Source organism: Drosophila miranda, chromosome XR, assembly GCF_003369915.1.
Source record: "Drosophila miranda strain MSH22 chromosome XR, D.miranda_PacBio2.1, whole genome shotgun sequence".
Taxonomy (NCBI): Eukaryota; Metazoa; Arthropoda; class Insecta; order Diptera; family Drosophilidae; genus Drosophila; species Drosophila miranda.
Genome location: NC_046674.1, coordinates 26,757,986 through 26,784,341, shown reverse-complemented (window position 1 = coordinate 26,784,341; position 26,356 = coordinate 26,757,986). Strand labels below are relative to the sequence as shown.

The following is a 26,356-nucleotide window of genomic DNA, read 5'->3' as shown; positions in this document are numbered from 1 at the left end:
GAAGCAAAGAAGTGACATTTGTCCCACAGATTCTGGTGGCCCGATATGGATGGATGGATGGCTGTTGTGGCATGGAAATTGGTCAGTTTGTTGGCTTTTGACGAGTATTATGCCCCTTATTGATAGGCTAATTTAATTAAGTTGGCTTTTGTGGAGGCCCAAGGACTGGGGACTGGGGACTGGGGACCGACGACCTCTCGGTATCCGTCTGTCCGTCTCTGTGTCGTATGTCGTCTGTCTTGTCCAATTCGATTTAACTTCAATCAAGCGTTAACAATTTTAATTAAATTATTTCCAAATGTAATTATAAATGTGCGTCATGCATAAATTGTGTTATTAATTTATTTAGCATGCATGCCCCATGCCTCGAGTCCCACCTGCCACCTGCCACCTCCCTGTGCAGCACATGCCACATGCCACACACTGACAACAATTGCAATTACAACCGGAGTCCGGGGTCCGGGGTCTGGGGTCCGGGATCCTGGACCAGACGCTGGGCCGAGGCCAACTTTTTGAATAAATAATCACAACGTAGGCAAAAAATAAATTTCATAAATTGGCAGCCAGCAGCAGCAAAAAAAAAAGAACACAACAACAGGACACAGTAAGGGAGAGAGAGAGAGAGAGAGAGTGAAAGAGAGACAGATTGACGTCGTCAATCTGGCAACGTTTTAAACGTTGCATTAATCCCCTGTCCAGCATCCTGTTCGAGTCAGGACACGAGAACTGTCTGTCTGCCGGCCTGCCTGCCTGCCTGCCAGTGTGTGTGCGTGTGTGTATTCTTTGTTGGATGTTTTTCTGTTTTCTCGCTCTTTTATAATTGTTGCAACGAGTTGTTGGTCCTCCCATTATGACTGGCCATCATTAGCGATTCTTTCGCGATAACCATAATCGATGCAAGATGTATCGACCACAGCCTTGTCCTGTATTCAATACACATTTGTGAATAATCGATATATATCTGTAATCGGTAGTAATTTTAAAGGGAACCATCCTCTTTCGATCGAGATTCTTATCGATAACCAATTGGCATTTGTATGATATTCGTTTCGTGTCATCGATAACACGTTGCATAACACCTCTGCCTCTCTGCCTTCTGCAGGACAGTGCGACATGGAATTCAATTTGATTAATGAAAGGTTGAACAAAAAAAAGGAGTCTACTGCGGAGAGCAGTTGAGTTTACCCTTCCTTCCTCTCCCTCACTCATTCTCTCTCTGTGTATGTGTGTGTGTGTGTGTTGGTACACTTTGTGCTGATCTTTGCAGTATAAGTTGATGTGCAAATTGCCTGACAACTGTAAAACCAAACCAAATCGAAGCGGAAACCAGAGGAGGATACCAGACGAACACACACACACACTCAACTGTCAAGTGAAAGGAAGGAAGTGGAAGTGGCTTTGCACGACCATGCACACGGACATCCACAGACGACACATGCACAGGATTTACAGTTGCTGGTTGGGGAGGCGGGGGGCATGCTTTTGGCCATGATGACAAGCAACTTCTGTTCTGTTGTGCTCCTTTGCTCCTTTTATCCCCCGCCCCCCCCCCCCTGCAATTGTGTCGAGCTAAAGCTTATCCCCACTGTGGATTTATTGTGTGCATACGTGTCTCTCCCTCCACGCCTATCTCCGCGCCTCATCTCTCTTCATGTGTGGAGAGAGAGAGAGAGAAAGAAAGAGTCAAAAGGGACAAACCTTTTATGACAATTAAAACATAATTGACGGTCAACATTAATAAAACAAACGCACACCGAAAACAACAACAGGAAAAAAACAAAGAACAGAAACAGCCACAGATGCAGATACACAGATACAGGTATACAGATGCAGATACACTCAGATACATTTACAGAGCAACGGCAACAGAGAACAAAAGTCATATTAAGGAGAAAGACACGAAAGGCTAAAGGGGAATCAACACTGCCAGAAAATGAGCAAGCATCGCTCGACTTATCCGTTTTCCTATGTATATCCTATGTACATTCCTATGTTTAATGTTGAGACTTAATTATCCGTTTTAATTCCGCCTCTAAGAATGCCTTGGAGGGCTCATCTTTGGTTAACTTTTTAAGATAATACTCGTACTATGGTCTACCAATCAAACGAAATTCTTTGCAATCGAGTTTGGGAATTTTTAAACATAATTCAGGGACTAAGTCTCTGCGATCCATGTAGATCAAGTGTGAAAGTCTTTTTAATACGGCCCATATTTAATCTGAATTGGAAACACTTTTAAATAAATATAAACGAAGCGTTTTCTGCCTTTTCTATCATGTCGTGACTCTTGTGATTGGGATTCACGCCATTGCGACATGCTCACACACACATTTTCGTTACAATTTGTTACAATTAATTTAAATATGAAATCCACTCTCGGTGCAATTATAACATCATAAATATTTGAATCGAAGCGTTACGGTTGTGGTGTATTCTTTTCTCAGAGATTTTTTCTCTGGGTGTATGCTTCCGAATACATTTTACAAACAGGGAAGGTAGTAATCAATTCTCTAGATTAGTACAGAGTATCTGGTAGTCCTCTATGTGCAGTGGCATTTCATGAGTGTTATCTGAGATACACGTGTACACATATCGTCGTTGTACTCAAGGGACAAGTGCCTTCAGATTCCAATTGAACTTTTCGGAAGGGAAAGGGTACGCCGCACTAATCCGACTCTTCCCTTCAGCATTCAGCAGGTGTGTGTGTGTTTGTGCGACAGAGAGAGGGAGACTGGCGAACATGGAGGCATTTTCCCGTTCGTTAAAAATTCTTTTTGTGTTTTTGTGCCGCAAAAAAAAACAAAAGCAAAACCAAAACCAAAACAAACAAAATCACTGAAAAACGTGTAACGGTAAACGGAAAGTGCACCCAAAAAAATAACTAAGAGAGAGAGAGAGAGAGAAGTGAGCGCCAAAAACTAAATTTGAAAGCTTCATCGGAAGCTGAAGAGTGGGATAGAAAGAGCAGGGGGTTCACGTATACGTACCTTGCCCTCTCTCTCTCTCCCTCTCTTACTCACTCCGGACTTGAGGCAATTAAATGGGTTGACACTCTCCATACGAGTGTGTGCAGGTGCCTGTGTGTGTGGGTTGCTGTTTTTGTTGTTTATTAATTTGTTTATTGGATTTTAAGTGATGGCAGAATAACGTAACAGCATCGTAAGCCTCTCACCTGCTCCCTACTCCTGGTCCCCCTTTCTCCGCTCTTTAGCGGTCTACTGTCCTGCCTGTTCCCAGACGTGCTCTCCACCTCCGCCTCCAGCTCCCCATTACCTGTACCTCCTGCTACACCCCTAACACACACACACACACACACGCCCTCTTCCCCCCTTTTCGCTGCATTATGCTGATGGAAAGTAAACGAAATAAGAAGCAGAACAGCAGAGAAAGAGACAGAGTGAGAGAGAGAGCGTAAATTTGATGGTTTTCCTTTTTTCGGAGGCTGCTGTCAAAAAGCGCACCAAAGTATGCAACGGCGGTGCAAGAGGCTTAACTGTCCGCAGTGCACCAAAGGCTCTGCTCTGCCCCTGCCTCTGCTCTCTGCGCGGCTAGAGGGGGTCCCGGGGGTGGGGGGGCAAGGGGTGCTGATGTCACTGTGGTGCTTGTGTTTGGTGGAGGGGAAAAGTTCCCCCACCCCCTTCCGTTTGCTGTTTATGAAATTTTGAACAAAATTGAAATTACGCTAATTGTTTGGACTGTACTCGCGCTTACCCCTTACCTCTAGCATATCCCCCTCCATTCCCCCTCCCCCTCGGCCCCTGACGAAGCCAAATTGTGGCAAGTGGGAGAGTGTGTGTGTGTGCGTGTGTGCGTGTGGGCAGCTGCAGGTGCAAAAGCAAAAGCAGAAACAAAAACAATTAGCGAATTTGATGAGCAAATCCCCGTTACACGAACAAGCGCGGCGGCACGGCGGGTGGGAGTGGGGGGGTGCAGTGCTGCTGCCCCACTCCCTCCGCTTGTTGGTGCAGCTAATTAATAGACTTTTGTCCAGTGTCCAGTGTCCAGTGTCCATGGGTCTCAGGCTCTCCTACGGCGCTCCATGTAGTCCGTAGTCCGAAGTCCGTGCATTCGTTGTTTGTCCATCGCATTAGTCCGCCAATTCGCTGTACACGTATCCGCCTGCGCCTATGCAATCGTATACCCGTATCCGTATCCCCCCAGTGTCCGGTGTGTGTGTGTGCTTGTCCGTCCGGGTGTCTGTTTGCTAATTAGTAAATCATAATTACTCACTCGCATTTCACGATTTGTAAGCTTTTCGACCAGTCCGAATGCGGACACGGACGACGGACGCAGGACGCAGGACGCAGGTTCTCCTCCCTTTCGCGAGAGCAGAGCCACGCGTAAACCAGTAACCATTTCCAATCCAATCCATCAGTCCATCCCAAAAAAGGGGCGTCCCATACCCATTGCCAATTGCCCCAGGAGGTCCCACCCCTCCCCTACCGGCGATCAATGTGTCAACTTTGGTGCCATAGAAGAGCCCCTCGGAAAGCGCGTTTTTCTAATTGCCAGCATCGAAACGAGGAGTGGGTATGGCTATGGGTGTGCGTGTGTGTGTGTGTGTGTGGGGGGGGGGGGGGGGGATGCCCATAGAGAGAATATTAACTCTCAATTTCTCGGGAATGGACACGGACACGGACACGGACACGGGCTCTGTGGCTTACATTTGTCACAATTGAAAGGGAATCGCTTATTAATCGGGGGTGTAATTTTTCCAAAGCTTTTGATGGACTCGTAAGGCAGAAGATCTTGCAATTGGTTTTGGGTTTTGGTCTCAATCTGGCAACACTTGCTCGTATGTGGGGGCGCAGTGAATAAATCCCAGCCATTTGCTAATCGTTTCAGTTCTAATTCGGATAGATGGGATAGATCTCTCTCGGGCTTGGGCCTGGGTTCCGCTCAAAAGGGGGCGTAGGAAAGTACAAGTGGGAGAGGCGCCGACAAACTAATTACAAACTTAAACTGCCGAAAACGACTGCGGCCCCACCGAAGCAGAAGGACTGGGAACGGGGGAAACGCAACAAAAAAAGGACCCTAAAAAGCAGCAAAGCAGAAGCCAAAGAGTCAACACTCACACACACGTGCACTCACGCCCACACAAAGAGAGAGAGAGAGCGAGAGAGAGAGTGGGAGAGAGAGCGAGTGAAGTGGCATTTGCTTGCTTGCTAATTATGTGTGTGCCTTCCGGCCCTCGCTCTCACTCTCCGCTCCGCTCCGACTTGGCTCGCTCTCTTTCTGGCATCTCTCTCTCTCTCTCCGTCCCTCTCTCTGCTGCTCTGCTCCTTTGCCGAGGCTTGGCTTTTGCTTACATATGTAATTAAATTGCTCAATTAAAATTGCACACCCTTTTGATTATCGCTGGCGTACAGTTTGTATTCCTTCTTCTGTCTCTATGTATGTGTGTCCCTCTTTCTCTCTCTATCTCTCTGTCTGCGTGTTTGTGTGTTTGTGTGTAACTTTTATTAATCAGGGAAAATCGTTTCCCAAAAAAAGAAAGAGTTCGCAGAGGCGCACATATCTCACACTCCAATAAGGACTCTGGAATACTCTTTACGTGATTTTGGGTTTAGGGAAAGTTCCTTTCACATTATTCGAATTGCGGTGAGGGATCTCCTAGTTCACAGTTCACAGATCCACATAGATCGCAAGGCTTTTGGGTAGAGTACTCGTAACTGTGCTCTCCGGTAGCTCTATCCTTCTAGTCGTCCCAGGAGCTTAACGGAGGACTTCCACAATCGAGTGAAAGATGAAACCCAAAAAGCCAGTGAAATGACGGCCGCAATTGCCCGAAATATACGTTTTTTTTTTTGTTCCTTCAATTTCCTTTTGTGTTGCGCTCCCACGCTGGACCCGCTTGTGGTCCGCTCTCCGGTCTACCCCCTGGAGTCCTGCCGCCGCCGTCGCTGCCGCTGCCTTTGCCGTTAAATCAACACCATTTCGTAAATTAAAAGTGCCAAAGCAAAGCGTTTTCCGCTGTCGCTGCTGTCGCTCGGCAGTCGGCTGTTGGCTGTTGGCTGTCGGCTGTCGGTGCCGTTCATATTAACTGTATTTACAATTATATGGCGCTCACCAGCTTCTTCCTCTCTTTTCCATTCTCCCTCTCTGTCTCTTTGTTGGGCTTGCATCGTATGCGTATGTGTGTGTCTCACTTCTCTCGCCCTCGTCGTCATGGCTGGCATATTTATGCATACTCGTACCATAATTCCCAGCCATTGCTTTCCATCCATCCATCCATCCATCCATCCTGTTCTGTCCTGTTCTGTCCTGTTCTGTCCTGTCCGCCCTCTCAATCACATGCTGCTTGCTGCTTGCTGCCATCTCCTTCTGAATTCGCCTGCTCTTTGATGTTTGCACAAGTTGGCAGCATCTTCTGTTGGTTGCTGCCGGTGCCACTGCCACTGCCACTGCTAGCGGGCACTGCTTTCGCTTACGCGCAAGTTCTTCTCTTCTCTGCCAACAACAAATTCCCCATGGTGCTAATTAGCGGTTGTCCTCCGCCCTCCGTCCTTAGTCCTTCGTCCAGTGCTGCTGCTGCGTCGTACTTTTGTGTGTACGTACAGTCTCGCGTATATTTTTTAATTGGCCGCAGGCCAATCGTTCCGTTCCTATTGCTCTCGCCTCTCGCTTCTCGCCGCTCGCTCTGAGTATCAGCTCTCGCTCTCTCTCTCTCTCTCTCTCTCGTAGCCCGTTATCTCTAAATTGATTGTTGTTTTATGGCAGATTTGATTGAATTTCCGCTTTTCGTTTTCCTTTTTAGCGGCTTGTTGTGTGTTGGCTCTTGTTGCCAATGGAATCGAGTGGGAAATCCGTGGCGGTAGGTGCTTGTGGCATGTGCCAGCGAATCATAGAGTGCCACAGAGTGCATCCATTTTCCGTATTCCCATCGTAAAACAACTAGTTCCAATGTAAACGTGTTCTAGTTTAGGTTGTTGCAGCAATCAAAATACTTGGGGGATCGATTAGTGAATTGCTTCTAGTTTTGGCATAGCTCTATGATCCAGCAACAAAAGCTATCCTTACAGCTACTTATATGATATAGCAATTCCATTCAAAGACTTGGAGATATGAGCGATCGTTCCTTTAGGGTTATATAAGGGTTCCAATCATTAGAACCTGCAATGAACCAGTTCCAGATGGAACGAGAGAACTAGCAACCTGTTTCCCTTTGGCCACAATCTTCCTCAACCTTTAACCCTCTTCCTGCTGCTGCTGCTGCTCCTGTTGTTGCTGTTGTTTTCAATTGTCTAATTGAAAGTTAAATAAATTTTTGGTAACTTGTGCAGAAATTTTGTGCTGCTGCAGCAGAGTGCTGCAAGAGGGTCCTGTGGGAATGCGAAGGGGTGGAAGATGCCACAGCAGAGTGAAGGGTGAACAGGAGAGGAGAGGAGAGGAGGGGAGGGGCAGAGTCTAGGTTAATTTCTGTCTGTTGATGTTTGTCGGGTGCCAAAACTATTTACCAAATGGTCCGAAATTTAATTGCACAATTAAGAGTATTGCATTCTCAGACTGGGATTATTTCCCAACAAATGCAAATGAGACGAAGGATGAGATGGATGCGATGGATGCGATTGATGGGGTGGTTTGAGATGGGACTTTCGGTCAATTATAATTGGAGTATTACTTATTGGGTCAGAAAGGAACAGTAGAACAGCTTACCACACATTCACATACGTATAAATATTCTCTTTCCACCACTCCCATACCCATACCCATTTCCACTCCCACTCCATTTCCTTTTCCCACTCCCCTGGTACCTCCTCCCTTCTCCGTTTCCAGCCCACATCCACATCCCACGCATAGACCGCCTCAATATTTACTCTTTGTACTTGCAAAAGAAATTGTACTAATGGAATTATTTCATTTTGGGGGTGGAGTGCAGGAGGAGCACGCAGAGAGGGCGAGAGTCCAGAAGGAGCAGGCAGTGGGTGGAGGGTAGAGGAAGTGCAGAGAGAGTGGATGGTGGAGGGGGCGGGATCTGAGGGGGGTATGCGTCGCATCGCATCGCGTCTCGTTTTGTTTTGTTTGTCGTTTTGATTTACTTTTGGTTTTTGATTTTTTTCCTTTCTCCTTTTTACGAGTATACCTCGCACTCGCTGGGGTGTTCCGTATTCGTATTCCTATTCGTATTCGTATCCGTATCCGTATCCGGACCTCGGAGATTGTAATAGTTAGAGGGCTTATGTTCGGTAGAGACTGATGTCCGATCCGAATATTACAAATATTACAGAATTCACACTTTAAAAGATAAGGTTCATATATTTGGAAGATGATATTATCTTCTTATATGTACATATATCAAAAATCATTTCGATCATACGATCTCCGTATCACCTTTCTCGTTCCATCGAAACGATGGAATTTGTAATTTTTACTCTTTTGTATCTGAAAATTTCGTTTTCTTTTCTCGCTCACTCTCCACTTGATTGACTGTTCCAAGCAATGGGCATCCAATAGTCGAAATGTCATCCAGTCAGTTCGACTTCTTCTTGTGATTTTTCTTTGCATTTGCTGTGCAAATAGCGCAGTGTTCCACCACGTTCCATGTTCCACGTTCGACTTGCGACGACTTTTCCCCGGTTGCGTTTCATCTTTTCCCCTGTCCCCTTACCCCGCACAAATCAAAGCAGAAATGAAGGAAAAAAACAGAAGAAGATGTTGTGGGAAACCCCATAAACCCCCCTCTCCCCCGCCGATACCAGCGGAAACCCAAGACCAAGCGCATTCCCTGCTCTGCCACTGCCACTCTCCCTGCCCCTGCCCCAGTCTGTCGCAGCTTCTGTCAGCATCGCCAGTTGAGGAAAACTTTTTTGTTTTCCTTTGGGGCGTTTCAAATAATTTTTTGACTGATTGAATTATTAATAAAATTGATCGAAATGCAAAGAGATTCGAATCGAATCGAGTCGAGCCGCTGACGATGACGATGACGATGCTGGTCAACAAAAAGCGGAAAAGCGGAAATTTATATCAAAATTTTAGCTTGTTTCTTTTTTGGTTATTATTTGATTGAATTGCCTTTAAATGGCTGGTTGGGGGCCCCACCCAAATGGGTAGGGAATGGAGGCAAGGGTAGTTGAATGGTGCTCCGAAGGAGTGTCCTGCTGTTGTTGTGGTGTTGTAGTTGTGACTATTGTAGGTCACATTTAATTAACACGAATTCTCATTAATATACGTATGCATTAATTACAATTAATTTCCCTCCCCCAAACAGTACTCCCCCTCTCTTTCTCTGGTCAATTGACATCAATTTTATCTGACATTTGACCAGGCGACAAGTGCTTTACACTGTCCCATTTCACACTCGTTCTGCGAGTTCTGCGGGATGGATTATAGTATATAACTGACTTACTCACAGATAAAAGGAAGCTCTAAATATAAAAAAAAAAACCCCCCATCGATAACACAGTCCTGGAATTAGTTGCAACTGTTTCCTCTCAGGCATTAAATGGTGGGAGTTTTCAGCTAACAACTGCTAAAATTGTAACTCGACAAGAAGCAGGGATCGTAAGGACTATAATTTTTATATAAAATAAAAATGAATAGTTCCCCCCAGAAATAATTCCTAATTAATATATTATAAAAATGGACAAAAGAAGAAATCTAAGGTATTACTTGCTTTATCCCGACTGGTGGTAGGGCCAACAGATTGTATTTCGATCCCGAAACAGACCCCAACAGAGGCCCTGGACGCACGGCGGTCAGTCCTGGTATGTCCTGTCCCCTTCGTTTCGTGTCCTGTTTCGTTTTTTTCTCTGCTCGGCCATCCAAAAAATGCATGAAATATTTACAGAATATTTTAAAATCAAAATTAAATAATAAAAAAACGAGGTCTGCTGCTCTCCGGCCGAGCCGAACCGAAACAAACCGAATCTCCAAACCCCAAACCGGAACACCCTTCCCCCACCCCCCTACCAACCCAATCATGCGACCAATAGCCATAGCCTTTTTATTATTAATTAATTTATTTGGTGTTTCTCTTGTTGGTCTTGTTGCATGCGCCACATGCCGCCGATATATGCTGATATCGTGGCATTTCAATTCAATTTTATTACGAATATTATTTTAATTTTTGGACACCCTGCCGCACAATATCTGTAGTGCATGGGGTATGCACGTGCAGGCACCGGGGACGAACGGACTGCCAATCATCGATCTCCTCTGTGTTGGGTGTATCCCCTGGGTGAACCATCTACATATACACCCAAACATACCATCTCCATTTGGAGATCCTTTGCGAGTCCAGTGGCCAGTCCCCAGCCCAGTCAATCGTAATCGTGTAGTCTTTTTCCCCAATTGATTGCTTACATTCCGTTTTTGTTGCTCTCATTTCGATTTACTGCAAAACACTCTTTTTGTTGATCTCTTTTCGGTTCGGTTGGGTTGTGTTACTGTTATTAATATTAAATATTTATTTTGTGATTTTTATTTAATTTGCAATCTATGCTCGACTCGTAGACTCTTAATTGCAATTGAATTGAGGCTCCCGCTACCGCTCCAGCTCCAGCTCCTGCTCCTCCTCCTCCTCCTCCTCCTCCTCCTCCTCCTCCTCCTCCTCCTCCTCCTCCTCCTCCTCTTCCTCCTCCTCTCAGTCAAAGTGCAAAAAAAGTGTTGCCTACTTGTTGTTCTCCGTCTTCTCGCTCTCTCCTCAGCCTGCCAGGGTTGCCAACTTTTCTGTAGTTTGGGTTCTTTTCGTTTTTTTTTCTTCGCAAAAATGAAATCGTTTTTCGTGTGGTTTTTCCCCCTTTTTGGCCCTCTTTTGGCCCCTGCTCTCACCGCTCCGCGCAACAATCAAAATTAAAATGGGTGGCTTATTAAAATTTTAACGCTCAAAAAGCATTTTTACTTGCGTTTATTTTTCGCTTTCTGCTTGGTCAACGAGTGGGGTAGAAGGTGGGGGTTGGAAGGTAGAGAGAAAGAGAGAGCCAGGCCCACTGGGCGGGGAAGGGGGATTGGGGGCTGGCTACTTTGATGTATTTTCATATTCCGCTGAGATTCGCGAGCCACGCAATGAGTGGGAGTGGAGGAGTGGGGCTGGAAAATGGCAGGGAGTGGCAGTGGCAGTGACAGTGGCAGAAGAGCTCTCTCTCGCTCCCGCTCCCACTCTTCGTCTGTTTGGTCAGCATTCAGCATTCATCGTTGTATGTCTGACATTTCGAAACGCTGATTGATTTTACTTACAGCCAGAGTCAGAGTCAGAGCCAGAGCCAGAGCCAGTTTTCCATGCCATTCCATTCCTCCCCAAAGTCCCCTTTTAATTACATTGATTTTCCTTAAATGCCGCAATTGTTCTCATCCTCTCGCTCTCGCTCTCTATCTCTCTCTCTCTCTCTCTCTCTCGCTTTATTTGCACATCATTAAAATTGTTAAATTATTACAAGTAAAATGGCAAAACAAAAACTAAGACAAACACAAATCTTCCCGGCACTCAGTCAAGATTGGAGATTTCCTCCACTGATGGCCAGAGATTGTGCTCGTCCTCGTACTCGAAACGAAATGAAACGATAATCAAATTTCGGTGCATCTCACATTAACGAATACCGAATGAAATGGGAACGAATACGAGCAGCTAGCTAGTACGAGTAATTAACTCGGTACATCAGTCGGGCAATATCGGAGCTATGGATCTCCATGTTCTATATTCTATAGATAGTTCTGCAGCCTGATAAGTCATATTTGGGATGATATCTTAAGCATTTCCTTTCACATTTCCAAATTGAAAATCAATCCCAACTGATTGATTTCTTGTAACTTCAAAATGTTGATCGCTTGGATGTATTTTGGATAGTTTTCTTTTCAGCTGAAAATTCTTTCCATTCCAAAGAAGTTTAAATTGTTCCGTTTCACTCGTTCCACTGGGTCTGCTTCCCACTTGTTTCACTCTTTACATTGCTATGTTTCCCACTTCTTTCACTCATCCCATGGTTGTGTTTCCCCTGTTCCATGATTCTATTTCCCACTTGTTTCCTTTCCATATGTTCCTCTTTGGAAACACTGCTCGTAGATACGAGTATAATGAAATCTGATTGCTCCGCTCAACCTCAGTCTGCGGTGTCTGCAATCCACTCTAGATTTCGCTCCATCCATTCATCCCCATGTGAATCTGTTCATCCGCATCCCTCATCCCTCCTCCATCCCCTGTCCGTTTTCCCCCACTTCGGGCGGGCGTTTTAAAATATTCAATTGGCTGCTGCTGCTGCTCATTATTTGTTAAGTGGCTTAATGAAAGCGTCTCCCACAGCCACTCCCCCAGTGGCACTCCACCCACCGCCCTCTTCTGACCATTTGCCTTTAATTAAATCGTATTTTTTAATGTGTTTGCATAACTTTTGCTTACCCTCCTGCTGCGCTCTGCTGCGCTCACCCACCCACTCACTCACTCACTCACCCACTCTCTCTATCTCTTTTGTTGCAGACAAGCTGGCCAACTGCTTCGTGTGCAAGGCGGAGGCATGTCCAAGGACGCGGCCCCTGAAGAAGGGCCGTGGGCAGCAGTATGGCATACCGGACGAGTCGATACCGGCAGGGGCGCGGGTGTGCAACAGCTGCCAGTGCAAATCGGTGCGGAACCGCTACCCGAGCTGTCCCCTTTCGACGTGCCCCAACCCCAAGGAACGGGCACAGCGGCTGCACAACATACCGACGCGACTGTTCGAGCTGGCGCCCGAGGTGCGCGATCCCGTGATGGCGGAGCTCCAGATACCGCCGCACGCGACGCGCTGCTGCTCCGCCTGCCTCATGCGCATCCGGCGCAAGCTCGACCCTCAGCTGAATCTCACGGACGCTGCCGGCGGCGGGGGCAGCGGCGGCGACGAGACGGACGTCAGCACCTCGTCCTGCGACGAGCGAGAGCCTGGCGGCTCCGACACCGCCTCCGTGGAGAGTCCCGAGAATCTGCAGCGCCACAAGCCCCTGACCCTGACCAAGCAGCAGCAACAGCACCAGCTTGGGATCCAGTTGCCCCAGCCGCCTCCGCCAGTCCCCCAGCAGCATCCGCACCAGCAGCAGCAGCAGCAGCACCTGCACCAGCAGAAGCCCTCGCCCGTAGGCGTGGGACTGCGCGGAATTCCCGAGCTGCCGCTCATCATCACCCCCACGCGGATGAGCTCCAAGGCATCGTCGGCGGCGGACAACGAGCGTCTGCTGCCCCCGGCCGCCGGACAGGCGCCCAAGAAGCAGAAGACCAGCGAGGAGTACGACTCTTCGGCCACGGAGACGGCCGACGAGGAGAACGAGAACTCTCCGGCCAACCGCCAGAGCCCCAAGGTGCTCTTCAACGCTGTCCACGCCCACGGTCACGGCCATGTCCACGGACACGTGCACGGACCTGGACACGGCCATCCGCATGCCCACGGGCACGGCCATGGACACGGACACGGACATGGACACGGACACGGTCATGGCAGCAACAATCTAGGCGGACTGCAGCCACCAAACGCCGCAGGAGTGGGAGTGGTGATGGGAGGAGCCGGAATGGGAGGAGTGCCGCCCGGAATGAGTCCCGGAATGGGAGTCGGACAGCAGGGGCAGCAGCAGCAGCAACAGCAGCAACCACAGTCGCAACCGATGAATGGTCCCATCAGCATGCGCCGTGAGGCGGTCAACAATGTGCAGGACTGCGTCTTCTCCGTGATCGAGCGGTCGCTGAAGCACAAGGGACCGGAGCGCAAACAGTCCACGCAGCAGTCCTCCTCTGCCGGAGGAATGCCCCCCAGCCAGGCCGCCTCCCAGCAGCAGCAACAGCAGCAGCAGCAGCCGCCTCCCTCCCAGCATCCGAACAATCTGGAGCGCAAGGAGCTCACTATTGTCCGGGAGTATCGGCAGGACGGGAATACGGCTATCCTAAAGCAACAGCAGCAGCAACAGGTGGTGGGTGGACCGCCCAGCGGCCTGCCGCACGGCACCTCCGTGCAGAAGCTGCCGTCGCGTCCAGCGGCCGTGCCACCGCCGTCATTCTCCAGCAGCGGCAACGGAACCAGCAGCAGTAGCGACGGCAACCTGGCCACCCTCTCCGTCGTCAACTCCCATCTAGGGGGAGTCGGTGTGGGCGTGGGTCCGCTAACACATCCCGGACTTATAGGCCATCCCGCCGCCACGTCCGTGGGAGTGGGTGCCAGTGTTGGGGACAAGGCCACCATTACGCCCGTTGTGAAGTCCGGGATAGGTGCGGGCTCCTCCAAGGGCGGGCTCCCGTCCAGCCACTCAGCACCGCCGCCACTCGGCACCGAGACGATCATATACAATGTCCCCACGAGTCACGGACCGCCACCCACCCATCCGCAGCGGGGAGTGCCGCCACCAAGCCAGCAGGGGTCGGACTCGGAGCCGCAGACCCTCGACTTGAGCATCAAGAAGCCGCCGAGGGACAGGGATGGCCACTCGCCCCACACGGGACCTGGCGGATCGGGTGGATCTGGTCCCGGGGGATCCGAGCGGCACCATGTGCCACCGCCCTCAATGTCCAGCGCCATGAAGCACATCGTCCGCTCCACGGCCATGTATCGCGGAGAGGCCGTCTCCGTGCCGACGCTGGCGACGGCCGGCTCCTACATGTACCAGCAGCCGCACGGCCCGCTCAAGGTGACGGGCGGACCCGAAGTGGGACCCCTGGCGGGAGCCGGGCCCGGGCCGGGTGGCTCGATCTACGTCCAGCCAGTACCAGTACCTGTACCCATCTCCATTGGCCAGGGCCAGATGCCGCCGCGCTCCAGCCAGCCGCCCCCGGCCCAGCCCCAGCACCAGCCGCCGCCCCCGTCGGGCGGACGAGTGTCCTCCAAGGTGCAGCCGAAGCTCAGTCCCCAGCAGGCGCACCACCTGCATCCGGCCCACGCCCAGCATGGCCCCCACCCGTCGCACCATCCGTCACACCCATCGCATCCGTCGCACCCGTCACATCCCTCGCAGCACGCGTCGCCCTCCCAGCAGCAACAGCAGCAGCAGCAGCTGCTGGTGAAGAGCGGCTCCATCACACACGGAACCCCGGCGAATAGCGCCCAGCAGCAGATCATCGTGCACGCGGCCACCTCCTCGTCGATGCTCAGCCCCAAGTTCGAGAGCATGGTGCGCCAGACACCGCCCGGAGTCGTGTGTCCGCCGGACAGCGGCAAGCATGGCTCCATCACGCAGGGCACGCCCCTCCATCTGCCGCAGCACCATCTGGAGAGCAAGCGGGCGTACGATTTCTACAAGAGCTCGCAGCGCCACAGTCCCGCCCAGGCGGGACCCGGCTCCGGACCAGGTGGGCCCGTGCCCGGCCAGCTGCCGCCACCACCGCAGCAATCCTCGCCCCAGGCACCGCCCCCGCAGGGATACGGCGTCGGGGTGGGTGTCGGCGTGGGCTCTCCCTACGGCCGCTCCCCCTTCGTTGGGGAGCAGGCCCCGGTGCTGAGCACGCGGCAGATCGTGATGCACGACTACATAACCTCGCAGCAGATGCAGGGCCAGCAGCAGCAGCGCAACGTCTCGCGCGGCAGCGCCAGCGACAAGGACAAGGAGTCGCCCTCTCCGCGCAACAGCGTCGGCAGCAGCAGCGGCGGCTTCGCTTACGACAAGGAACCGACGCCACGTGGCCGGCCCGAGTACTCGAGCCGTGCGTCCCCGGCGGATCATGCCAACAGGTGAGTGTCGCAAGCGCCAGTCCAGTCCCAGGAACCGGAATGTGTAACTTATCTCCGCCACAATCTCTCCACAGCACACCCAGTCCACATCGTACGCCTCCGCCGCAACGTCAGGGTGTGATACAACGCCACAACACAGGTTCCAAGCCACCCTCGCCCGCTGCTCCGCCGCCGAGCCGCATGCACATCGTGACGCCCTACCAGTATCCACCAGGTGAGATATCGACGCCCTCCGCTCCACAGACCTCACCACCCACGTCCTGGAGCCACAGACTAATCTTTAATCCACTCAACTCCGCAGCTGGCCACGATGCACTGGCCTCGTTTGTAGACGTGGCCGTCCAGCAGCCACAGCTGCCGGTACCGTCGCAGAAGGGCGACAAGTCGCCGGGCTCTTCACAGCCGGGCGCAGGAGGACCACCAGGTCCAGGGGGTCCCCATGCCGGACCACAGGCCCCGCCGCCGCATGCCGTGGCAGTGTCCCAGGTACCGCCGGCAGCCCATCATGACATGCGGTACCGCGATCTGGCCATACACCACCAGCAAATGGTGCACCAGCAGCAGCTCGTCCAGCAGCAGCTCGTCCAGCAGCAGCAGTACCGCCAGCACCTGCAGCGCCAGCAGCTGCAGCACAATCATGCCATCGAGCGCGACCGCGAGCTCCTCCAGAACCAGGAGCGCATGCAGCGCGAAAGGGACCGCGAGCGTGAGCGCGAACGGGAGCGGGAACGAGAGCGCGAGCGGGAGAGGGAGCGCGAAAGGGAACGGGACCGTGAGCGGGACCGTGAACGGGAGCGAGAACGAGAGCGTCGCGAGCAGGACAGAGAGCGTCGCGTGGTGGCCGAAGAGCGGGAGCGCCGCATGGAGCGGGACCGCATTTTCGCCAGCGGCGTGGTCACTGCAGCCGGACCCGGTGGCCCCCCACCGCCAGGACACTACATACGCGCCCCAGTCCCCGAGACGGGACCACCGCGCTCCATTCCCGATCGCGAGCGAGAGTAAGTACAGCATCATTATAGACTATAGACTTTTGGATGATACTAGAGGACAGAGTGGACAGAGTGGGGACCGGAGAGCAGTCCCGTATGCGGGATGTCGGGAGAAGAGCTCTAGCACTGAATTCCCCTGAATTTGCAGACCTTCAAGTATTTGAGGATTCCGCATATCCATGGAAAGGTCCGCCCGGAAAAACGAAAAGTAAATGTTCATTGCCTCAGGTTTTGTAGCGGTGCGCATGCGCCTCTAAATTAACATAAGCAGCAATCTATCCAATAATAGGGCAAATTAAGAACTGTACTCAAGTTAAGCCTCTTGTCAGAATACAAATCCGTTTTCCCTCGGTTGATGCCCTGGAGACGTAGTATATGTATGAGTGAAAATATATGTATACGAGTACCATCCGCTCTCCCACTCACTGATGCTGAATGCACTGATGTATCCAAGTATTCATCTCATTAGATCCTGCCTGAAATATGCACGTGCGATAGCTATTGGCATACACAATTCTATATCCGTAGAAGTCGTTTTTTGATGATATGTGCACCAGGAATATGGATAGTTCTTTCTTGTCCAAAACGGGGGGACGCCGATGTTAGCCTTTTAATTGAAACCATTTGAAACCTTTTAGACTTTTAAAATAATCGCCACTTGATTATCCTTAGATACTATCGGCCCCCACATGCCAGCCAGCCCACTGAGGATGTCCCTGGCCAGCTGAGCGCCCAGAACCTGATCGATGCCATCATCAAGCACCAGATAAGTCGCACCAACGACGCCACCGGAGCCACCGGGCGCGAGTACACGCGAGCCCCATTCGTAAGTCATCTAGAGCTGAAACCACCCAACGTGGAGGCATCCCGAGCTAACACAAATTCTCCCTCCCACGCCCTTTTCGCCCTCCAGCAATACCATCGACAGCCGCTGGAGCTGGCGGCGGAGAACAATGGCAAGGCCAACTCCCAGTCCCCGAACGTCATCAACATTGATCTGGACCAGGAGCGCCTCTCCGCCGCAGCCGCCGCGGCGACGGCTGCCATCCAGCAGCAACAGCAACAGCAACAGCAGCAGCAGCAACAGCAACAGCAACAGCAACAGCAGCAACAGGGTCCTCCGCCGCAGCAGCAGTCGAGCCAGTCGCGATCCGTTCACGGATCGATGCGCGGCCAGCCGCATACGCCCACATCCCAGGCGCAGGGTCCCGGACCAGCACCCAGTCCCCAGCAGATCCACACCAAGAGCATCACCTTCGGAGAGCTCACCGACTCGATCATCACCAACGACTACGTCTCCAATCCACACATGCGGCCCACGCCCCCATTCATGACCTACATGGAGGGGCCGCCGCAGACGATGCTTCCGCCAGACCGCTGGAAGCAGAACCGACGCATGCAGCACAAGGCCGAGGAGGCCAAGCACCAGGCGCAGCAGCAGCAACAGCAGCAGCAGCAGCAGCAGCAACAGCAGCAGCAGCAACACCACCACCAGCAGCACCAGCAACAGCAGCAGCACCACCAGCAGCAGCAGGGCATGCCCGGCAGCGGTGGTCCTGGCGGCGGACCCAGTGGGGGACCAGGATCCTCCGGAGGTCCGCCCGGCGTCAGGGCAAACACGCCCGAGGACGGACGCAACATCATCCGCATGCCCCAGCCGGTCAGCCCCCGCAAGTACGCCCAAGAGCTTATGCTCCACCAGGCTGTGGTGGCCGGCGGAGACCCCGGCCACTACTACCTGCCCGGCCCCGGCTCGGTTGTGGGTCGCGTGGGCGTTCCTCCGCCCCCCGACCAGCGTGTGCCGGGCGGAGGCGGTGCGGACGGATCCGTGACCACCATATACAAATACGTGAAGAACCGCATCGCGGAGGTGATGCGTGACGACATCGGCTCTTCCAAGAACCGCATCGTGGAAGTGCGATCGGATGACGATCCCGGCGACCTAGTGGCCCAGTCGAACGCAGTCGTAGCAGCGCACGCCGCCCACATGGTAGCCGCCTTTGAGCACCAGCAACAACAACAGCAGCAACAGCAGCACCGCAGCAAGGATCCCCAGCAGCCGCCACCGTCGCACGAGATCAGCGTGTCCCGGAAGACGCCCAACCAGTACGAGGTGGTCGACGGCAGCGGTCGACGCTCGGGCGGCGCCGGCTCCAATAGCCACCACCCGTCGGCCTACCATCCGCCACCGCAGGCCTTCGCCGCCAGCACCTACACCTACCCGTTCAGCGCACTCACCGTGCCCAGCGCTGCGGGCGGGCTGCCGCCGCCGCCGCAGGCCATGCAGCTGGCGCACCAGCCAGCGCCGCCCAGCCACCTGAGCGCCAAGACCAAGGCGGCGCACGCCCTGAGCGATCTTGGGGGCGCGGGCGGGGGCGTTAGTCTAGTGGTGGGCGGCGGCGGAGCCGGCCTCGGACCCGGTGGCGTGGGTGGCCCCGGGGGTGGTGGCGGTGTCGGACAGGGGGGTGGCTCCCTGAGTTCCAGCAAATCGGCGGCCGCAGCCGCCGCGGCGGCAGCAGCAGCAGCGGCCAGCGAGCCAAAGCCTCTGCTGTCGTCCAAGTACGAGGCACTGAGCGACGAAGATTAGTTGTGACTGCAGGCGTCGTCGTCGGGTCTACGACATCTGACGGCAGCAGCGACGGCGCCTCCAGCAGCAGCTTCAGCATCAGCAGCAGCAGCGGCAGCAGCAGCGGTAGCAGCAGTCAACAACCCCCTCAGCCCGCTGAGCCTGGTCTACGGCTACGGCTATCGACGGCACCATCCGTCCGTGCAGCCAGCGCACGCTCATCCGCACACGCTACCGCTCCCGCTTCCGCTTACACACCAGCATACGCATCCACATGCCCAGCAGCTTCCGCTACCGCTGTCGCTAACGACGCATCAGCAGCCCTCGCCCCGGCACCCCTACCAGCCGACGGCGTTGCCTCCGCCCCTGCAGTCGCAGCAGCAGCAGCAGCATCATCATCACCAGCAACAGCAGGCGCATCAGCAGCAGGCGGCGCAAGAGGCGGCGCATCAGCAGGCGGCGCAGCGCGCGCACCAGCAAGCAGCGGCCCAGCAAGCGCATCTGGCGGCCCAGGAAGTGGCGCAGCAGCGGGCGGCACAGCAGCGGGCACTGTACTATGCGAGCGAGCATTACGCGGCCAGCGGCGGTGGCAGTGCTGCCGGCGGTAATCCGGGCTACTACTGACACCAGCAGGATCAGGATCGTATATAAAGAGCGAAACGATGCACCAACAACTATACGTATATATATACAGATACAGATACAGATACAGATATATCTAGGAACGAAGAGAGAGAGAAAATGTAAAAAGCAAAACACAGAAGAGAGAAACGCGTTGGCATAGGCCATGGGCGATAGGCTTTAAGAGTGCAACGGCAAAAGTAAACACAGCGAGGGCGAGGGAGAGTGAGTGGGTGAGCTGGAGAGATAGAGGGAGAAAGTTTGCTGATGCCCAAATTCTTGGCACTCCTCCTCCCTCCCACACACACACATGCACGCACCCATTGTTAGTGTAGTTAGGATTAGCACAAAAGGAGGAGAGCGGAAATGGAAAAGGATTTAAGCTGGAAATCGGCAATCGGCAATCGGCTATTGGAAATCGGAATTCGGAAATCGGAAATCTATTTGACATTTATTTAAATTTGAAGCTTAGATTAGACGCAATTACAAATGAAATTGTTTTTTATTGGACTGGTACATATGTACATACATGCCTCCCACACCACCCCACTACCCCACCCTCCCTATTCCCCCTTGAGAGACAGAAGCAGACCTGCTGCTGCTGCTGCTCCTGCAACTCTTGGGCCCCACTCTGGACTTCACTCCACTCCACTTCACTCTATCTCTCTCTCTCTCTCTCTCTCTTAGATGGCGCACACACACACATGCACCCGCTCTTTAGATATTTGGATCTCCCCCTTTTAGTTCCCCCACCCCTCCAATGTGAGAGAGCCTTTGGGTTCCATCAATGTCCTTTTTACTGTTCCCTTGTGTGTGTGTGTGGGTGTGTATTTTGCGTTTGGTGTCTATTTGCTGTCGTGCAACAAGTGTTTCCCTTCCTTCCCCTCCCCAACCGAAAGCCCCCCCCCCCACGCCCTCAGTCGATAGAACATTGTGAATGGTAGTGACAAAATAACTATATATATATATATATATATATTTATATATATATATAAAAAGCACATAAATGTATGTATAACAAGAAGCCACACACACAATATACATATACATATACAAATACATACACACACCGTAAACGTATAGATAAGAGTAAATCAAGAGGAAATATATAGAGAAACACACACTGTTGGGCTGTTCTTAGAAAAGAGAAAAAAGATCTAAACATAAAAGGAAAACGAAATTAGAGAAGGAGGTAAATTTATTATTTTAAACTGTAGCATAACCTCTCCCGCCCCGCCCCGCCCCGCCCTCTCCCAACACACACACACCCACACACATTATTTAAACGACTTTTTGTAAATTTCATAAAAGAAAGAAGAAAAGAAAGAACTGCGCTTAAGTTTAGCGAGAGCATCGTTTCAATCGATCTTATCTATACGTACCACTTTACGATTACGATTACGATTACAATTACGATTACGATTACGATTACGATTATTATTCGTTTATATATATATATTATATTTTTTTTCAATTTTATATACGCAAAATTAATTTACGATGGATTTTTGTGTGTTGCATCCACTGTAAGCGATCGCTATTATTGGATTATGATTATGTACTACGTTTACTGCTAAGCTAATGAAATGTCGCATGTAAGTCAAATAAAGAAACGAAAAAAAGAAAACAAAAGAAAAGAAAAGAAAAGAAAAGAAACCCCCATACAAATGATACATACGATGCACATGTAATACCATACCTAGAGTTACATATGCAAGACGAGAGCAGGGGCCAGTTGATGGCCAGAGCATTATACATACATATATATACAATATATATTGATGGATGTACGTGTGTATGTATGTATACGTGAATATATATGGGATATACATATGCATATTTTTTTATATAAACCCTATGTCTTACGAAACAGTTTAGTGTTTAGCTATTTTACTGTTTAATTCGTTTTTTTTTTAACTTATTTTTTTTTACATGCAAACGCAAAAAACAAGAATGAAACCAATTGAAAAACCACAAAACAAAATAATTCAATATTTTTAATACATAATGAAACTAAAACAAAAAAACAATCTATATATGTGTATATATACATATATATACGAGTATATATATATACATATATTATAAAGTAAACAACAAACGCTAAGACTTATTCAACAAAACAGAAAACTGTAAAATATTAACGGAAAATGATAAATATATAGATATGTATGTGAATGTAAAAGCTAACGGTAACGATACCGATAAAGATAAAGATAATGATAACGATAACGATAAAGATATGCATTGAAGCGGAGACGGAAACGGAAATGAAAATGCTGCAAGAAACATGTAACGCAACTCTGGGCGTCAGAGCAGAAGCAACGTTTTAGTTAAGAGCATAACTCGTATTTTTTTTTATAAATATATATATATATATATAACAAATCAAATAATGAAACAAATTCTATATATACAGAAACCAATTTTACAAATATATATACATGTATATATATATATATGTATATATATATATATATATGAATAAATGTATGTAAAACGGCAAAACATTATAACTAACAAATTGAACGGCGTCCGGAGCCCCAGTCTGGCGGGTGATTATGGTTGGGTTGTGTTTTGGGGTTGGGGTCGGGATTGGGGTTAGGTCGTGGTGATGTGGTGAGAACGGAGCCGCAACGAGGACTGGGACGAGGACGGACAGACTAATGGACATATGCTTGGCCTGAAACAGAGCCGACAACACAACGAAACAGCTTGCCGTTGCTCGACCCACTCGACCCGATCCTGACCCAATTCCGATTCCGAATCCGAATCGATTCGATCCTCGATAGAGAGCACTTTCTATGCATATAAATATATAAAAACAGAAAACAGATAAATATATGTATGAACAAAAATAACCGAATTTTAAAGCTGTGCGAAAGCGCCAGTCGACGGATGTATGTAAAACAAGAAGAAGCGCATTAAAACGATTTAAGCAAACCACAAATGGAAATTCGCTATATTGGATGAACTTTCTATTGTTTTGGATCTATTCTGTTGTTGGAACAATACAAAAATCTATATATTATATGGTATACACGAAATATGGTGAACAAAAACAGTTTTTGAAGACATCATCGATAACAATAAACCAATATTTATGAAACAATATGGAAACAGATCGAGGGATAGATGGTAAAACAGGCATATTGTGTGGGCGAATATGCATACTCGCATAATGTGCGACGAGGCGCAGAGCTAGAGCTGATTATGATCGATAGCATGGTAATGATGTTTAGCACCTAAGTTTTAGTTTGTAACCTTATGCCTTAAGTTGTAAGCTTACAAATAATAATATAAAATTAAATACAACATATTAAAAAGCTAAAAACAAAAACAAAATATAAATAAAAATAAAAAGAAATACAAACAAATAAAACAAAAGCAGTGTATAACATTTTTCTGATTCTGTTTCGCTCTGGATTAGCTGGATTTATTGTTGAACTGCAAATCCTTGATCCTTGATAGGATCTCCATGGACTCCATAAGTCATATTTTTCCGATCATCGAAAGCCATTGCACCTCTAGATCAGACTAGAAATGGCGAAGCTATGCCTTGAACAACAGACTACAACAAGATTGCAAGAGCTCCCACAGATATTTACGTGTCGTACTGGACAGGACACTGAACTCCAAGGCCCACACCAATCATGGTTCAGCACCCGGTCGTGGTTGCACCCAAAAACAAGCTATCTCTGCTCAGAAAATGGGCTATCTACAAGTCCTCCATATGGAAATATTCATCTCAAATTTACCTCAAATTTCAATGCGGCTGCAAAAACTGATATATATGTATGTATAACTAGAGGGCAAGCCCCCTGCACACTCGCTTCGCTCGCTCACGCCTATATGAGTAAAATATCGAATATAATAGAGAAATATAAGAGTTGCCCAATCGAAATCTGAGAGTTCCTAATGTGGAATCTACATCTACACGCATCCAATTGTCTACAACGCCTGGTCAGACTTCACTCTGAAACACTAGTCATATTCTGGTCGGCAAACAATGAAACTACTAAAAAAAAATAGACGCAATCAAAGAACAATGATATTTACTGTTTTATAATCAGGACGAACCAAGTTACCAACTAGACAGGTCCAGAATTTTTTGGTAAGCTCCACGGAAGAATGCTAAAACCGTAAACATAACAAATATTTAAGGTTATCTTCCAAATTATTATGTCGGAGAAAAACCTTTAAAAAAAACACAACATTTTTCATTTATGTAACTCTGAAAAAGCAATTAATTTTAACAGTTTCATTTTTTTTGTATATATTATACATTTTTTTTGCATCGGCTGCAAATTGGCACCAAAATTCGTTGATGCGCCAGCGAAAACTTTAATGTACTTTTTTCTATTAATATCGATGTTAAAAATATAGTATTGTATTGATAAGGTTCATGATGCATTATAATTCGAATAGATAAAAAAAAATAGATTTTTTCGTATGTCGAAAATTGTGCTTTTGTAAGCTAGGTTGGCCGTTTGACTTTTTTTTTAATTTTTCTCGTTTTGTACCAATTTTAAGTCTGCTTCAACTTTTTGTTTTTCCTTGGCTATATCTTTCGTGATAGGGACAGTTGAGCCAACCGATTGGAACCAGAATTTGTATTTGCAAAACAGCCTGAAAGTATGCCATCATTTATAAATAAATCCACTCTTGAAGTGGCTGCTACGAAACCATGAAATTTGCCTGCTACGAAACTATTTAAGGTGCTGGCTATGCAACTATGCTCTTTGGGTGCTATGAAACTCTGGAAGCCGGCGCCTATGAAACTATGAAAATGGCTGCAATGACGCAACTGAAGCTTCTTGAACCTGCTGCTACTTGGACCTTGGCTCTGATGCTATGCTATGCTACTTTCCCAGTCGGTCAATTGTGGCGTTTTGATACCTCAAGATCCTCTCTGATCGTTCAGGTGCAAATGCCTTGTGGCGGGAACCGAATGGTTTGGAAATAACATAAACGAGGGGGAACGTTGTGAGTTGCTGCGGAGACCGCAACTCTACAGTTATACCCGATACTAAGTCAGTATGGCTCTCCTCCGGCAGACGCCGCTAATATTAAACGACACGACAAAGAGTGCGTGCGAGAGAGACAGAAAATCAGTCTGAGCGTGACGTCGGGCGCTGCGTAGCCACTGAAAATTGATTTCTTGCTTTTGGCTACAAAAATGATCCGATCTGATCCAGATTCAGCAATCTGATAGATATGGTCATTATCTATGATTCTGCGTTTTTAGTTTTCTCGAATGTGCGATATTTTGGATGCAACAGATTTTCGTCCTTTGTGTGGGCGGAAAGGGGTGAGGCGAATATTTGAGATACACGTTTTATAGCTAGATCTACCAGGAGTGCGGATACCAAATTTGGTTACTCTAGCCTTAATAGTCTCTGAGATTTTTAAATATTCCCAGATTTTCGTCCTTTGCGGGGGCGGAAGGGGGTGTGGCGAAATTTTGAAACAAACTCGTCTCGGTCCGATATATTAGGAGTGTGGATACCAAATTTGGTTGCTCTAGCTTTTGTAGTCTCTGAGATCTAGGCGCTAATGTTTTACTCTAAGCAAAGCCGCCTATGCTACGTGTGTGTTAGAGAGAGACAGGGCGAGAAAAAATGAAATTGTTTTCTTGATGCTGGCTATAATAATAATACGATCCAATACACATTCCGCAGTCTTAAAGATATGGTCATTCTCTACAATTCTACGTTTGGTTTTCTCATATCTTTAAAATTGTGGATGCCACAGATTTTCGTCCTTTGTGGGGGCGGAAGTGGGCGGGGCGAAGTTTTGAAATATTTTTGTAGCAGTGACATATCACAGAAGTCTGGATCCAAAACATCGTTGCTCTAGCTCTTATAGTCTTTGAGCACTAGGCGCTGAAGGGGACGGACAGACGGACAGACGGACGGACGGACGGACGGACGGACAGACGGACAGACAGACAGGGCTCAATCGACTCGGCTATTGATGCTGATCAAGAATATATATACTTTATGGGGTCGGAAACGATTCCTTCTGGACGTTACACACATCCACTTTTACCACAAATCTAATATACCCCAATACTCATTTTGAGTATCGGGTATAAAAACGAGGGGGAACGTTGTGAGTTGCTGCGGACACCGCAACTCTACGGTTATACCCGATACTAAGTCAGTATGGCTCTCCTCCGGCAGACGCCGCTAATATTAAACGACACGACAAAGAGTGCGTGCGAGAGAGACAGATAATCAGTCTGAGCGTGACGTCGGGCGCTGCGTAGCCACTGAAAATTGATTTCTTGCTTTTGGCTACAAAAATGATCCGATCTGATCCAGATTCAGCAATCTGATAGATATGGTCATTATCTATGATTCTGCGTTTTTAGTTTTCTCGAATGTGCGATATTTTGGATGCAACAGATTTTCGTCCTTTGTGTGGGCGGAAAGGGGTGAGGCGAATATTTGAGATACACGTTTTATAGCTAGATCTACCAGGAGTGCGGATACCAAATTTGGTTACTCTAGCCTTAATAGTCTCTGAGATTTTTAAATATTCCCAGATTTTCGTCCTTTGCGGGG

At 49.2% G+C, this 26,356-nt stretch overlaps 1 protein-coding gene across 1 annotated transcript in view; it reads left to right on the top strand.

Annotated features, from left to right (window-relative positions):
- Positions 1 to 22,008, top strand: part of LOC108165262 — a 61,480-nt gene extending 39,472 nt beyond the window's left edge. Inside the window, exons 7-11 of the mRNA XM_033387503.1 lie at positions 12,410 to 15,611; positions 15,686 to 15,825; positions 15,913 to 16,609; positions 17,273 to 17,426; positions 17,514 to 22,008. Of these exons, the coding sequence (XP_033243394.1) occupies positions 12,410 to 15,611; positions 15,686 to 15,825; positions 15,913 to 16,609; positions 17,273 to 17,426; positions 17,514 to 19,187 (5,867 nt within the window). The 3' untranslated portion in view covers positions 19,188 to 22,008. The remainder of the gene's footprint in view (positions 1 to 12,409; positions 15,612 to 15,685; positions 15,826 to 15,912; positions 16,610 to 17,272; positions 17,427 to 17,513) is intronic.
- The last annotated feature ends 4,348 nt before the right edge of the window (positions 22,009 to 26,356 follow it).